General features: G+C 32.1%; 1 protein-coding gene across 23 annotated transcripts in view; it reads right to left on the reverse strand.

Annotated features, from left to right (window-relative positions):
- The window catches only part of RBM26 (RNA binding motif protein 26), a 74,019-nt gene that overhangs the window by 18,117 nt on the left and 40,448 nt on the right, over positions 1 to 15,454 (reverse strand). For 17 of the 23 annotated variants that reach the window (XM_072976434.1, XM_072976423.1, XM_072976420.1 and 14 more), the window contains exons 13-18: positions 15,016 to 15,147; positions 13,754 to 13,825; positions 6,523 to 6,648; positions 6,095 to 6,169; positions 4,507 to 4,674; positions 2,991 to 3,095 (exon numbers count right to left, since the gene is read on the reverse strand). In XM_072976434.1, the coding sequence (XP_072832535.1) occupies positions 2,991 to 3,095; positions 4,507 to 4,674; positions 6,095 to 6,169; positions 6,523 to 6,648; positions 13,754 to 13,825; positions 15,016 to 15,147 (678 nt within the window). The remainder of the gene's footprint in view (positions 1 to 2,990; positions 3,096 to 4,506; positions 4,675 to 6,094; positions 6,170 to 6,522; positions 6,649 to 13,753; positions 13,826 to 15,015; positions 15,148 to 15,454) is intronic. The other 6 variants (XM_072976421.1, XM_072976418.1, XM_072976431.1 and 3 more) reach the window with 3 other exon arrangements.

Raw genomic sequence — 15,454 nt, forward strand, 5'->3', positions numbered from 1 at the left:
GCTAAGTATTCTAGCTGGTCAGATGAGTCACACAATATGACACAGGTTATACAATTTGACATCATATTCAAATAATATCCTACAAAAGGATCTCATAATTTAAACTAGGGTTTTAGCTTTTGAAGTGAAAGCAAATTTAAGTAGCTAATGAACTGAGACAACAAAGCAACATTTAAGCAATGTTTTGAAATTATTAAATGTGCCTTTTCTACTAAGTCCTTCCTCTCCAAGACATCAGACTATATCACGAAAGACCAGCAATTCTTGATCTCCAAATAGTGCAGTGTTAAATGTCACAAAGTCAGTTTAATACACAGACACAAAATACCTATATATATATATGGGCATTTTTTCCAGTTATGACTTTCAAATACAGCATTTCTATTTGTTTGCCTGTTGACTCTAGATGCTAGAGTTATTTCAAATTCATCATTTTGATCATTTACAGTAACGCCATTATATAACCAATGTAGCATAGTAACTTATAATCTACTACATCACTCTATATGAATAGCACACCATTCCCTCATTCCACCAGTATTTAATGAGCACTTCTTGTGTGCAAGTCTTTTCCCCTCATAAACTCAAATCCTGAAGGGGTAGAGACATTAAGAAACCAAGTTACTTAATTATATTAATGAGAAGTGACTCAGAAAAATGAGGAAATGCTTTACTTAAAGATTTGAATAGAACATTAAAGACTTGCAATGGCTAGAATAGAACGAGAACTAGAATAAAAGTTCTATGAAGAATTTTTTCTGTTTTATTCTCTACTTTACCCCCAGCACCTACAATAGTAGCTGGCAGATTGCAGAAATTTAGTATTTGTTCAATGAATCAAAGAAGGAACAAAGAACAAGCAAGGCAAGGGTGAAGTGTGGGGTTACAGCATGAACAAAGGAACCAAGGCTGAAAGGAACACAGTACTTCAAAAAGAAGGAATAAAATCCAATGCAGCTGGACCACATGGGATGGAGATATGAGGCTGGAGAGATAGGCAGAGCCAGATCATGAATAACTTTAAGGACCATGTTAAAGATTTTGATTTTTATCCCAAGAGCCATGAAAATCAAGAGTGACGTAATCAAATCAGTGTTTAAAATGTTATTCTGGAAGAAGAAAAAGAGAACAAGGTGGAAACCAGTCACTTGGCTAGTACAGTAGCTCCAACAGCTGAAGATAGAAGCTTAGCCTATCGTGGTGGCAATGGAGATACAGAGAAGTAAAATTAAAATATTTAAGACATATTGAGGAGTAACATGTATAAAACTTGGTGATTAAATGGGTATGAACACTGAAGGAAAAGGAGGAATCAATGAAGACTCTCCAATTTCTACTTTGGATAATTGTGTAGATGAGCCTAGGGACAAAATAAATACAATTCTGAATGTGCTGAATCTGAGGATGTGAGACGTGGAAATGCCAAGCAGGCACGGCCAAAATCTCTGCAAGTATAAATATTTCACTTTCTTCATCTCAAGAGAGTTAATTTTAACCTTAGCTAAAATAGTTATCTAAAATCCAAGTAATAAACTTCAAAGGTGAAGGATTAATGTTAATAATAGTGCAGCATATACAAAACTGTGCTCTGAGGAACTTTAATGTCTCAAAATGCTCCTTAAAAAAGGAGGTTCATGGACAAGTAAGATAAATAATACTGAGTATTTAATATGTATTTTTGGAGATTTACAAGTTACAAGCCTACAGGAAACCATATACAAAAAGCATGCTTAATATAACCTTTTCCAAATTTATTTGGCCTCAAAAGCTTTTTCACTAATATCTACTAACACAATATGGAATTGGTGTAGTGAATGAACACACTCTGGGAAACTGCATTACTGTATATACTAATATTAACTGCAAACTAAAGTTTGGCAAGTTTGGCCATCATAAAAGAAAAATAAGATGTCATTCAGTGTTTAGCTATATCATGATAAAGAATGAAAATAGACTAATAAAGATTAGTAATCTTTATATTATCAGTCTATAATATAATTAGTAATGCTATTATTTATTTACTAAAATTATGGGCCAAAATATTTTTAAATGTTTCTTAAAGTTGCACTAACACAAGCATGAAATGGTGAAACACAATTTCTATATTAACATAGAAGAAATGTATCTTTTTCAAAACCCGTTATCTTGGGTAGAACCCACAAACAACCATATCAACTTCCCAGAGAATGCAAAACGTATGCAGGTTTAGGAAACCATCCTATGGCTTCCTGTAACAGTTAAACAAGATAGAGCCTCAGGACACAGGGGCTGCTAAATGTCAAGTCTTTAATACCTGAATGCCAGTACTCAATATAGATTTGTAGTATGTTGGAAAAAGATAATCAAGTTGCTAACAAATTTGAGGAAAAGCATTATTTTTAAATTAAGCAAAAGTGATAAGCTAAGATACAAAAAATTTAAATCGCGCCATCAAACAATGATGACTATAGACAAGTACCAACTACATTAATGGCATAAATGTCTCTGTACTTCAAAATGTTATTCTGATTTTTAAACACCTTTTCACTAACTAAATATTAAAGATTCGTATGTATAGAGATTAATTTCACTAGGAGTTTTTTAATATAAATAATCATATAACTAAATTATAAGAAACTAGTTTATTTTCACTTTTATAAACATCCACAGCACCACCTATGGGCAAAACTTAAGCATGTTCTTTAATATAATTCTACCAATAAAAATCTGATCCTTAGAGTAACTCAATGTAACAATGTCTATATATGCACAGAATATTTACGTAAGAATACCTGAAAAGTCTTTAATAGATTTTGGTCCCCGGAAGAAAAATCAAAAACAGAAAAGGAACAAAGGGACTTGGATATAAAGGCAGAACTTCCACCATCCCTCACTACATAGATTTTCTCTGTTAGTTCTGAAAAATGTGTTAACCTCTTTCCCCCTTTTCCTATTTCCTATCAGTAAAACTGCTCCTTTTTAGCATACTGTGTAGTTGTGATGAAATATACCTCCAGCTGTAATTCTGTATACTTTCTTCTAAGTTCAGTGACTTCTTCTCCAGCTTGCATCTTCTTATATAAATCTAGTTCTGTGTCAAGCAATTCTTTCTGCATCTAGAAAACAGTAATTAATATTTTTAGGTGACAATAATTAACATCCTGCATTTATGCAAAACTTTTTACAAAGAATTTTTTACACATTCTCATTTAATCCATACTTTTCTTCTCTATCTCCAGGACTACCATCCTAGTTCAAGCCATCAGCCATCTCTGGTCTACACTACTGCAAGAGCTTCCTAACTTGTTCCTACTTCCACTGACTTCCCTATAATTCATTTTCCATACAGAAGTCAGAGTGAGGTTTCTATTGACTGATATGGAGTAATTTTCAGGAAATGACTGTGAAAAGAAAGACAAAACACCAAGGTGTTAATGAGCAATCCACAGTATACTATTATGTAGGAAAGAATACATACACACACACCAAGAGGGAGGGAAGAGTAGGGAACAGAATATCAAGAATCAAAGGGGAAAGGCTGTCTCTACATACTTTTTTATATAGTATAACTTTTGAATCATGTTAATGTTTTACTTACTCAAAAAATAAAGTTAAGTCGACAAGAATTGAGAGGGTGAGGAATCCAAAACTGAATACATACAGAAGCAGACCTAACTTTATCAAATTAAAAACATAACCACACAAAAGAAAAAAGTAATCCTACACCCACAGTTTTAACTCTATACTCAGTGGAGTATATTGTGAGGTTGTAAAGAATGCAAACAAATTCTGATTTTTATATTTAGTTAGTTGGAAGTGGTATTGTTGTAGCAATTCTGAAACTATTTGGAATGTATTATGGGACTGTGCAAATGAGTACTGTACTGATGTCAGTGGGAACCAAGTTGTTATGGGAACAGGGAGAAAAAACATGGTATAAGAGAAGGAAAGGAAGAATACTGTGGTGCTGGATTAGAAACAGAAATATCAATATGAACTCATGATTTTATACACATACATACACACACACACACACCCCTACTATAAGTACTGTATAACTGTGGGGTTTTTTTTTAAATCACTTATGGCCATCTGAAATTAACTTGCTGGCTTATTTTTATTTAATGGGTTAATCCACCTGCATTTTCTCCTGCTTAATCAATTCATTTCAATGATATGAGATTACTTCTCTGTTCATTAGCGTTTTATATCACCAACTACTTATATCAAACTCCTCAGTCAAGCATTCAAGTACCTGTATTATTTTGCCCTCAAGCCACCTTTTTAAGATTATCCATAACTATTCTCCTAATTACTGACTTTCTAACTACAATGTATAGGATTCAAAAGATAAGGAGAGACTGTTTGTATTTATTTACTTATTAATCAATGGAGAATGGGGACAATGGTAGTATATAATAATATTTTGAGCAAAGAATATTAGCTAAAAGGAAAACTGAGTTTTAAATAATGTAGTGTTCTAGTGTTTCTAAATAGTAATATGAATAACAACACAAATTAATATACCTGAGTCTTGGTTTTTATACTTTTGGGAAGACAGCGTCCAGGAGAAGCAGCTTTGACCTCATCTTTCAATTTGGTAATATTTTTTGTCAAAACTTCTAAAGTTTTCATTATCTCTGCTTTATCTTCAGACTTCATTGTTTTGTTTTTCTCCAGTTTTGAAATTAACATCTGTCAAATTTTTAAGAAAAAAATCTAAGACACTTATTCCTACTATTATTAAAAAAGCAAACAGCAAAATAAACAAAAATATAAATAACCTCTACTTTTTGTTTATGTATTCATGACAAGGCTTACAACCACTAAGATAGCAGAAGAGCAGACTAGTGATGCTAATTACCTCAATCAAAGTCTTAATCTTGGTTTACTTTGTGAAGAACTATATTACTATTTAAGTCTCTAAGAATTTCTATAAGTTCACAGAACACAACCGTAAAAAATTTAATTTGATCCCTGCAAAAAGTTGTCAATTTGAAATAGCAACCATTTTACTTTCTTATCCATTTGTTGATATTACTGTTTTTAAGTATTCCCACTCCAAATGTAGTCTGCGACCCATAAAGAATCAGAGAAAAAGCTTTACAGTTTCCTTTCATATGAAATATTGGAAAAATGGAATGTTTAATTACCTACTTTCTTTGTCAGAGGGAACAGTAGCTGGCTAGCCTTAGAATGATATGCCCAATATGGATAGGAAATAAGAAGATACACATGGTACTACATAATAGAAGACACCATACAGTATTAAGGTTCTCTGAGTCAAGATGATTGCAGTTTTTGGTATAAAGCATTGTGATATCTCTTTATCAAGTATAAACAAATTTAAATTAGAAAAGACATATAGATTTTAAACCAAAAGGCAAAAAGTTAGTGTATTTTCAATATTTTGAAATGTCATAACCTTTATTACCAGACACAATAGAGAACTGACACTAATTAAATGTGATAAACTAGAGCAACACTGTATACAAGATATACTGTAAGCAACAAAAGAAATTTTTTTAATTTTCTAGCAGTCACCTTAAAAAGATGATATATTAAAATTAACTAAATATATTCTATTTGATGAAATTTTTCAAATGTAACATTTCAATAAAAATTATTGCAATGCTTTATCTTTTTTCTTTATGTGTTCAAAATCTGGTGTGTGTTTTATACTTACAGCACATCTCAATTTGGACTGGACACATTTCACGTACTCGATAGTCAGATGTGGCTCTTAGCTACTGTACTGGATAATAAAGGACTAGGGAATCCCACGCCAGTTAAAGAAAGGTACATATCTCAACACTGAAAAAAAAGGTTTCATTTCGCTATCTACTGAACAAACTACTGTGCGGCAACATATCTGGATAAATATTTTCATTTCAAGTTAATAACCACATCTCCATTTAAACTAATCTAATTCCCAGTCCACTTCATCCTCAATATATTATCAATAAATAAATACATTATTCATAAATATTTCGGGTGTACCATTATCAGTGATACTAAATTTGTTTCTCAGGACTATCCATATAGTGTAAGATTAAATTCACTAAAAATTAAGACACATAAATATATCTTGCAAAATCTAACTTTAATATTTTACCTTCTGTGTTTCAATGTGCTTTTCTAAAATTTCTTGTTTCCTTTTTCTTACATCCTGTTGAAGTTTCAGTGCCTCCTAGAGAAAGGGAACAAAAATATCAGAATATTTACGATCTACTTTTCTGATAAACAGAATTATTCAAGAAGACAGAAATAATTATAATTAAAACAGAAGAAGCCTGGCAATAAAAATTAAATGCAAAGCTTCCCTATGTAAAACTTAAATATGTATGCAAATCAAAGATCAATCAGGAGAACTTTTCATTCCAAGAAGAAAATTAATATTTACTAACATACTTTGGAAAATGGAAGTTTAGTGGCAGCCAATATATATCTTTCTTTTAGTTCTATTTTATAAGCATTGGAAAAGACATACATGCAGAAAAGCTTTTCTACATGCAAATTTTGTACACTACTCACTGTACTTACCTGTTTTTTTTTCTGTGCTTCATTATTATCAACTGCAGAGGTGGAAACAAGTAAGGTTTTTTGTGCAGCCTTCAAAGCAGCTGGATTATACACCGTTTTTGTTAGGCCAGTAGATGTAGACAACACCTACCAATACAAATTCAATTTCTCAAAAAATGTATCAAACATTCATGATCTCCTAAGTCCTGTTATCTTCAAATCTACACTTTAAAGCACTTCTGTCAAATTTTAGCACACTGAACTAAAAGTATCATATATTTATAAATAACTAAATCACATTTAGTGATTTGAAAGGAGAAATATGAATGAGGGAAAAATTATAAAATGAAAAATACTTTTAAATTAAAAATTTAAAATTAACACCATATACCTATAGAAAAAAGCAAAAACAAACATACAAAAACTTCAAATCAATAAAGTAACTCTGCCATTACTATATCACTGAGAAAATACTAGTTCCTGAATACATTACTAGTATTCCTAGTGACTAAAGCAAAAACTGAACATAGGAACATGGCACAGGAGGAAATAAGACACTGTCCTGCAAACAATTTAAAATGATTATCAGCAATTTACAGTTCTCAAATTAACCTTTTTGCTTTCTCTCTCCACTCCTTCGCTAGCACTGTTCCTTCTACTTTAAATGACCTTATTCCCTTAAACCCAGTTCAGGTTCAGTACAACCATTCAAGACATCTGCAAAGGCCTAATCATTTATTTCTTCTACCTAGGTCTTTCAATGAAATTCTATTCCTACTAAAATACTTAGTAAAAACAGATATGATGATTAATTGATTTTTATCTTTCTGTCTATACCATAAGAGCCTTGAAAAAAAACTATGTCTTTTTCCTCTTTCTGATTCTTCCAGTACCTAAACCTTGCAACCAACTAATTATGAGGCCCTGGGTAAGTTCAGGCAGCTTTCGGGGCTTCAGTTTGCTCATACAATAAGAAAAGTTCAACTTGATGGTGTCTAATGTCCATACAAACCCAAAAATTCACTGCATGAGGGTAGGTTTTTTGCTTGGTTTCACTGCTGTATCTTCAATGCTTAGAGCAGGGCCAGGGCCCATAGTAAATACTCAATAAACACCTTTGTACTAAATTAGAATGAAATGATGATAGATTAGAGTGGACAACATTTTCTATACAAAGGTTAATTTGAGAAAATAAGTGTATTGGCTGCCTTTTTCATCCTCAAAAAGCAAAAAAGTTGTAGATTCTACAGAGTGGTTGGTTACTGGTTCTTAAAAAGGAGTCTAGAGGGCCCTTCAGGGAGAACTATAAATGCTCTAAAATCTAAACATGAAACCATGTGTCTGAACAGTGTAACTTTCCAGAGGAAAAAACATAGCTTCCAAAGTCTTAAAGGAGTTCATGACCTAAAAGAGCTTAAAAGAACTACATAAGCAAAAGAGTATCACTGAAAAAAAAAAAAGAGTCCTACTTTCTAGCTACTAAATGTAAACAACAGGACATAACAGAGAAGTAGCAATCTGGACATTATTTTTTAATCTTTTATCATGAAGTTAGACTAGGGAACATCACAAAACTTTAGGCAACTCATCACTACTGTAAGTATTTAAGAATGTCTTAGCCTCTAATGAAATAAAAATCTAGAATACTGCAATTTTACTAGTTCCATACAGTGCAATTGATGTTTAAAAATAAAGACTCTTTACAACAGTCGATGTGTATCAAAATTTGATAATTTTCCTCAACAATGAAAATACTCAAGCCATCACTAATATGAAATGGTTGCATTCAGTAAAATACAGAGCAGACACAGATTAAGTTCACAGTCTAACCTGTCACAATTCTCTGTAATTCTAGAGAAAAATTTCTTTCATATGTGCTTCCACGTGTGGCTACCTTATCACACCACACAATGTCAAACTCTATGATAATATAAGGATGAGAGCATAGCTTTATTAAAGAGAGAAACACAAGATATTCTGAAGAGTTTGAGTGCTTCATAACTGTTTTCGTCATGAGGATTCCATAACAAGTTGAAAAGGTGTGACCAAAAGAACTTCTATACTCAAAGTTGGAAACAATATTATAACCTGATTTTCTAGTTTACAAATGTATATAATTATAAGAGCTGTGAGAAAGTCAGAAATAAAGACATCCATATAATTTATTTAATTTAGCATTTCTCCAATTTCAGTGAGTAGGGAACACTCTCTTTCAAAGTACTGTTTATTACATCAAATATTAGACGAAGGAGTGCTGTTTCAAGGTGAACAGAAGTATCTGACAACAATGAGAAGAATCCTTTATTCCTAGAAGCATATCACCTTCCTTGTTTTACTCAGGAATTTCCTTCTCTAAAAACAGAACATCATCTAACACATGTCACTGACTAGGAGAAAAGATCATTTAATATAACCCTACTAAAGAAAAAGGTTGTTAATTATAACCATAAACACCAACAACTACACCAATTTCAGAGGTGTAAAAATGTGAAAATAGAAACAGTAAACTATGATTACAAATACTGCTCACCACCACTACTTGGTTCCATAGTTTAGACAGTAAGAGCATGAATAGCAAGAAATAACTGTATTTTCAAAAGATAAGGATACAGTAGTTCAGAGAAGAAAATCTGTTAAAAATGAAACCAGTGGAGGGAAGTAACAAACCAAAGAGAAAACATGATGCTACAATTCTAAGCACACAATCAAAACATTGGAAACGGCCTTTTTAAACCACCACACCTTCTCTATTTTCCAAAAGGGTTTCTGCATGTGCTCTGTTTTCACATACTGACCTAATTTCCAGTGATCTTACTCCATTCACTTATTAATTCCAATTGTTCATGAATTCTTTTGGACTTCCCTACATATACAATCTTATCATCTGTGAATAAGTATATTTTTATTTCTCCCTTTTCAATGTTATTTTATTTTACTGCCTTATTGTAATGATTAAACCCTACACTACTGGAAAAAAAACGACACGTGTGGGTATCCTTTCTTCTTCCTGATCTCAGGGTGAAATTATTCAGTATTCTACCATTGAATATGCTGGCTGTAGGGGGTTTTTTGCAGCTAATACATGTCAAAATTAAGGAATGATCTTTCTATTCCTAGTTTGCAGAATGTATAATGTGACTAAAGAATTTGATAATGTTTTTTTCTACTCAAATAATCATATGGGGTCCTCCCACCTCTCTCCAACACCTACCCTCCCCTTTATTTTGTTAATATGGTGAATTAAACTGATTTTGTTGAATTCATATGATGAGTTAAAAAGTATCACGATTTGTTGTTAAAATATACATCACTAATAACTCTTACTTCCCAAGGTAAAAGCCAGTAATACCCTCAAAAAACAGAGGTTATAATCCATTAATACCTCCTTATCTTATTTCCTATATAAAATATTACCTGCCATGACTATTAGTACTTGTAAAAAAAAAAAGAAAAACAGATTTTTCTCATGGGTAAGAATGGAAGGAAAGAAAGTATTTTGTAAAAATTACTTAGTATAAAAGGTTACTACAAATTAAGTCACCCAAGTATTACTTTTCAATAACCAGTACCCAAGTTAAAATCAAATACAAAAGAAACATAGTTAGGATTCTTCACAGCCACACTTACATAAGCTAACCCTCACAGATTTCTAAAGCAGAAATGCTTTCTTTCAAATGTAATAAAAAGACAGAATCTGAGGAATTATGTATAAGAAGCTTATTAATATATAATTACCATATGGTCAATTTTTATATTAAGTAAATAATCAGCCTTTCAATAAATCTCAATGTTCAGTTATGCTATTCTCTTAAAGCTGCACATAGATGTGTTTTCTATGGCAAAACAGAGCTGGGAATTTTAGTAATAGGAGTTTACTTTAAAGTTGAACTTATAAAATATTTTCAGGGATTAACAGTTTGATTTCCTTCAAGAATACCAAGTAGCTTAAAAGAGACAAAGGGATTGAAAATCTTGCAGAGAAATATTTTAGTATCAAAGAAAAATGGTGTTAAGTCAGTAATCAATTTCTGCTACAACAGGTTGCTTCCCAGAAAATTCAGCATAGAAAATAATTTTATATAAATCATACTTCCCTGTAAGAAAAATAATCCTGATAATAATCCTGAGTCATTCATGGAAGAATCCTAACAGAGTGCAATCCATTAAAAAAAAAATTAGTCAATAAGTGATGGAAAAAAAAACTATCATAAATTTTCTTAATCTTTATAATAAAGAAGTAAAATTATACAACAAATACAAATTTTAAAAATCAAAGGATTACTTAAATGACTGCATTTTATAGTTAAGGAAATAGAAGAGAGTTAGACCTGTTCAAGATCATCCAAAATGTCAGCTGCTATATCAACAGCTGAATTCTCTATGACATGCAATGTTCCTTCAATTATGCCACACAATTTTCCTTTTAAAAGTTCCATGCAAGGGGAACAAGACATATTTTTAGATTGCCAAAAAAGAAAGAAAGAAAGAAAAAAAAAACCGCTAAGGAACAATAACATCTTATATTGTTAGTATGACATATATAAAACTGATATGACATAAGCACATCAAATACTCAACTGATTAACCAGTTTGCCTTCTTAGAATTTAGAAAGGCTTTAGGGAGATAATCTGGACAGTCTAAATCTTTTCTTACCAGGATGGGATACGCAGATGCCACTTTTATTCTTCATAAATCTCTCTATAGTAAACAGAGGCCCTCAAACATTATTTCTCTGATCACACTAGTCAAATAATACCTATTTTATAGCTATTAATTAACTTGATCTTTAGCAGTATCAAATAGGTTTCAAGTTACCTCTCTCTCAGCCCTCTCACAAAATGCAATCTTAGAATAAAGAAGAATCACTAAAGGATTTACTGGGTGTTGTTTAGAGGAAGGGGATAAAAGTTTACACTTGTGTTCTTATTTCCTTTAACAATGACAGAAGATACTGTTTTGAAACTAGTTATGAGTTTTTCCTGACTTCAACTTAAAAAAAATTTAATGATGGGCAGCATTCTTCTATTTTTCTAATAAGACTTCTCTGAATCACTGACCTCTAAGGATTATGCAGCAAAAACCTTTATGAATTAGAGGAACACAAATAACCAAGAATAAGTAAAAACAGAATGTTATTCTGTAAACAGGTTCACAGAAAATGACAAAGTTTCATACTTATAAATAATTGCTTTTCTTAAAAGATTCTCTACAATATTTACCAAGCAATTTGTTTTTCAAAAATAGCCCACTAACACTAGTGGTTTTTCACAAATTCAGTTAGTGGTAACTATGTAAGCAAATTTATACTGTCAATTCCAAATTCTTATACCTTTTAACTAAAGTTATATAAAACATGTTTAAAAAAAATAAGGAAACCAGTAGCTAATAAACACACTAGAAAAATTTTGTAAAAGCTGTAATTTGCATAATTCAATTTCAGAGTCCAAATCTTGACATAAACAGATCCTAAACATAATCAGGGTTTTAGACTTCTCCAGAATTGCTCAGTACTACACTAAGTATAACAGCCCTTATATTGTTTTTTTTTAAATCCTTAGTTATTATTATGAAGGAGAATAAATCTAATTAAAGTAAATATTTAGGTACTGTTAAATTTAGTAGCACCGACTAAGCCACACAAATTCAGAGAAAGAGGGGGCATATACGAAAAAATTTGGAGGTTTCATGGTAGAGGTTAGAGATATTTTCAATCTTTAAAAGAATGACTAGAACTCGTTAGGTAGAGGGACATGCACTTCAAGAAAACTCCCACCCCAAAAAGAAAAAAGAGGCAGAAACAGCAAGAGACAATGAGCAGAAAAGGGCTCCTTAGGGTAGAAAGGAAGAACTAAAGTAGAGGTAACAGAACCAGAACTGAGGTATGGTAAGTTATGAATCAAGCAAAGCCATTTAGCTGAGGAAATAAAAGTTTCTGTAAAGAATTAATATTAAAATAAGTCTGACAGTAGTATGGTGACAGTGTAAACTAGAGGAAGGGGATGCCAGCCCAGAGGCCAGGAACTGAAGGCGGTAGAAAAAGAGAAGTGGACTACAAACACAAGTAAATGACTCTAAGGCTTCTAGACTGCACAATGTGGAAAATGGTGGCAATACTTCCAGAGGCGGGGGCTAGGAAGATAAATTAATTTACATGAGAAATAATGTATCATTTTAGGCATGTTATGCCTGAAGTAATGCTGGGGTGCCCAAGAGGAAAATCTGATATACAGAATGAGATTAATATTCAAATTTCCAGAACTGCCCAAGTCTAACACAGTAAAGAAGGAAAATAATATTTGAACAAACAGTGAAGACAGTAGGTCAGGTATTTCATGGGATGCTTTATTTATCTACAATGTCAGTTTCCTATGTAATCTTTATAATGGAAAGAGCCATGGACTATAAATCCAAGCTCACTAACTCATAGTGTATAGGTCAGCCATAAAACTATTTGGACCTTACTTTCCTTTAAGGTAAGAATATAGAAATGAGAAAGATTATCTAGTTCAAATATTCTGTGATTCCACATACCTCAAATAAGACTAAAGATCAGAGCATTCACTCATACTTAAACAGAAAAAAAAAACCACATTTACACAGAACTATAAGATCAGTCCATAAATGTTCTTAATTTAATCAGAATTTGCTCCCTTCATTTAAAAAAAGAAATGACTAACTGTATTACCAGGCTATACACAATAGCTGTTAGTAATAAATAAAAAGCTTATGTACATCATTCTTTTCACTTTACAAAATACTCTTAAATAATTTCATTTAATCTTTATAAAACCCCATGAGTAAGACAAATATTACCATCACCATTTTATTGATGAGAAAAGGGTTCAGAAAGGTTAAGAGCACTGCCCAAAGTCATGCGGGTTAGTAAGTGAAGAGCCAGAGCTCAAACCCAGGCAAAATTCCTAATCATAGCCCTTACTATTAGGCTGTCAAAGTTTTCAAGTTAAAATGTACAATATTGCTAAAGAAAATACAGTAAATAAAAAGAAAAAACAAGAAGAATGGAGGCACAAGGAAATACAGTGAGCGGCAAGTATTAAAATGCTGATGCAAAAAGTAAAAAGAAGTAGGCAAATATTGTTCTTTTCAGCAAATGGAGAGCAAAAAGGTAGGAAAAAATACAGATACTATTAAGAAGCAAGAGTTTGGAACTATGAAAAAAATTAAAAAATTAAGATGCCACCTGAAAACATTTATGAAGCCAAGACACACACATCATGCTATTCTTCTTACCTTTTCAGTTGCTGAAACAGATGGCTTTGATACAAAACCCAACCTGTCCTTCACAGATAACTTAGTTACATTCTAAAAAAATTAAAATGGACATATTCAGTGTTTCCCCAAACATATATAAGTCTGTAGGGATTTTGAACATTCTGATTCTACTGACTCTATGAGTATACTGATGTTAATAACACAACTTAGGCCTTTTGCAAAGACAGAGACAGAAAGAAAACGTGCTTGGAAAAACAAACAGTATGCAACATTATTCAATCACAAAAAATTACGATGTAAAATAAGAGGTCTGAATCAGGTGATTGCTTAAGTCTCTCCACTGATATAGAATCATAAATTCTTAGAATCCTATTTTGACAAGCAGAAAATTTGTACATTCTAAATATTAGATTTGAGTAGTTACAATATGTGCTAGCTTTTTGAGCTTAAAGGCCATTCCTTCCTAAAGAATGTTTATATTTTAGGCAAATATACTGAATTTGGTTATGATTTGGGATAGTAGGATTGGAGATTTTTTTTTAATACCTAACCATTTACCAATTTACATTCTGCAGGTTTTTATAAAATCTCAGTAATTTACTCTTCAAGAATAAGGTGGCATCCATTAGCTAAGTAGGATACTACATCCTAACCATTTTACACAGCAAATATTGAAACATCTGTAGACAAAGGAAAGCTAAGTTTCAGAGACTAAGGGTGTAGAAACAAGAAACTGCCACTCAAGTGTGGAAGGGAGTGGGAAGGGAATAACATATAGAGAAGAGAATTTGAGAGTCAGGAATAAGTGATGCAAACTTCTGAGAGAGCTGCATAAGTAACTTGAAGGTTTAAGCCTTCCCTTCCCAAAAGCTTTTTAGTCCAGTCTATTGCATAATTATCTCTGGAACAGAATTCTAGTTTAAGTAAAAGATGATGGGAAAAACAAGATTCAATGTACTATACTTTTCAGGCAGTTTTGCTGGAAAATATCTCTTCTATAAAGTGAAAGAAAACTCTTATCTCATAAATAAGTATCAACTAGAGAAAAGAACTTAAGATTCAAATACTACAGGAAAAGTAGATTGTGAAAATGTTATGGTGATGGTAAAAAAAAAATTTACAGGTGGGGTTTAAATATATATAGACCATCATATTCCTGTATTAAAAAATATATATATATATACACACACACAATTAACTGAAATTCAAATCACCAAGGGAAACTAATTTATGGAGAACCTACTATGTGCCAGGCACAATGAGACTTTTTTCTCACTCACCTGAGGAAGGTCTGAACTGGCACTCTGGGCTTCTGCTGGTTCAATAGTACTTGAAGGTACTGGACCCAACCGCTCTTTGACTGACTGCTTCACTACAGGCAAAATGGGCTGCTGGACTAAAGGCTGCATTACCTCAGAACAAGAAAAATATGTTAAACAAGCTGATTAGTTCTTGAGCATGGAAAGTATTTTGTTACTAAGTTGCCCATGCAGAGGAAGTTTCAAAAGTACAGCTTATTATCAAAACCTAACTGCCTTCCAAATTCCTTCACTTGCATATATAGATACGTAAAATATAGATACTCACTGATAAAGGAAAAAGTAGAATCTACCCTTCACTATCTTTTGTCTCTCTCTTTTTTACTTAACAGGAGAAAGTTAAATTGAGAAACAAATTGCTATAATACACCTCTACACACAGTCAATCTAACTTTACATA

The sequence above is a fragment of the Vicugna pacos genome, chromosome 14 (genome assembly GCF_048564905.1).
Source record: "Vicugna pacos chromosome 14, VicPac4, whole genome shotgun sequence".
Taxonomy (NCBI): domain Eukaryota; kingdom Metazoa; phylum Chordata; class Mammalia; order Artiodactyla; family Camelidae; genus Vicugna; species Vicugna pacos.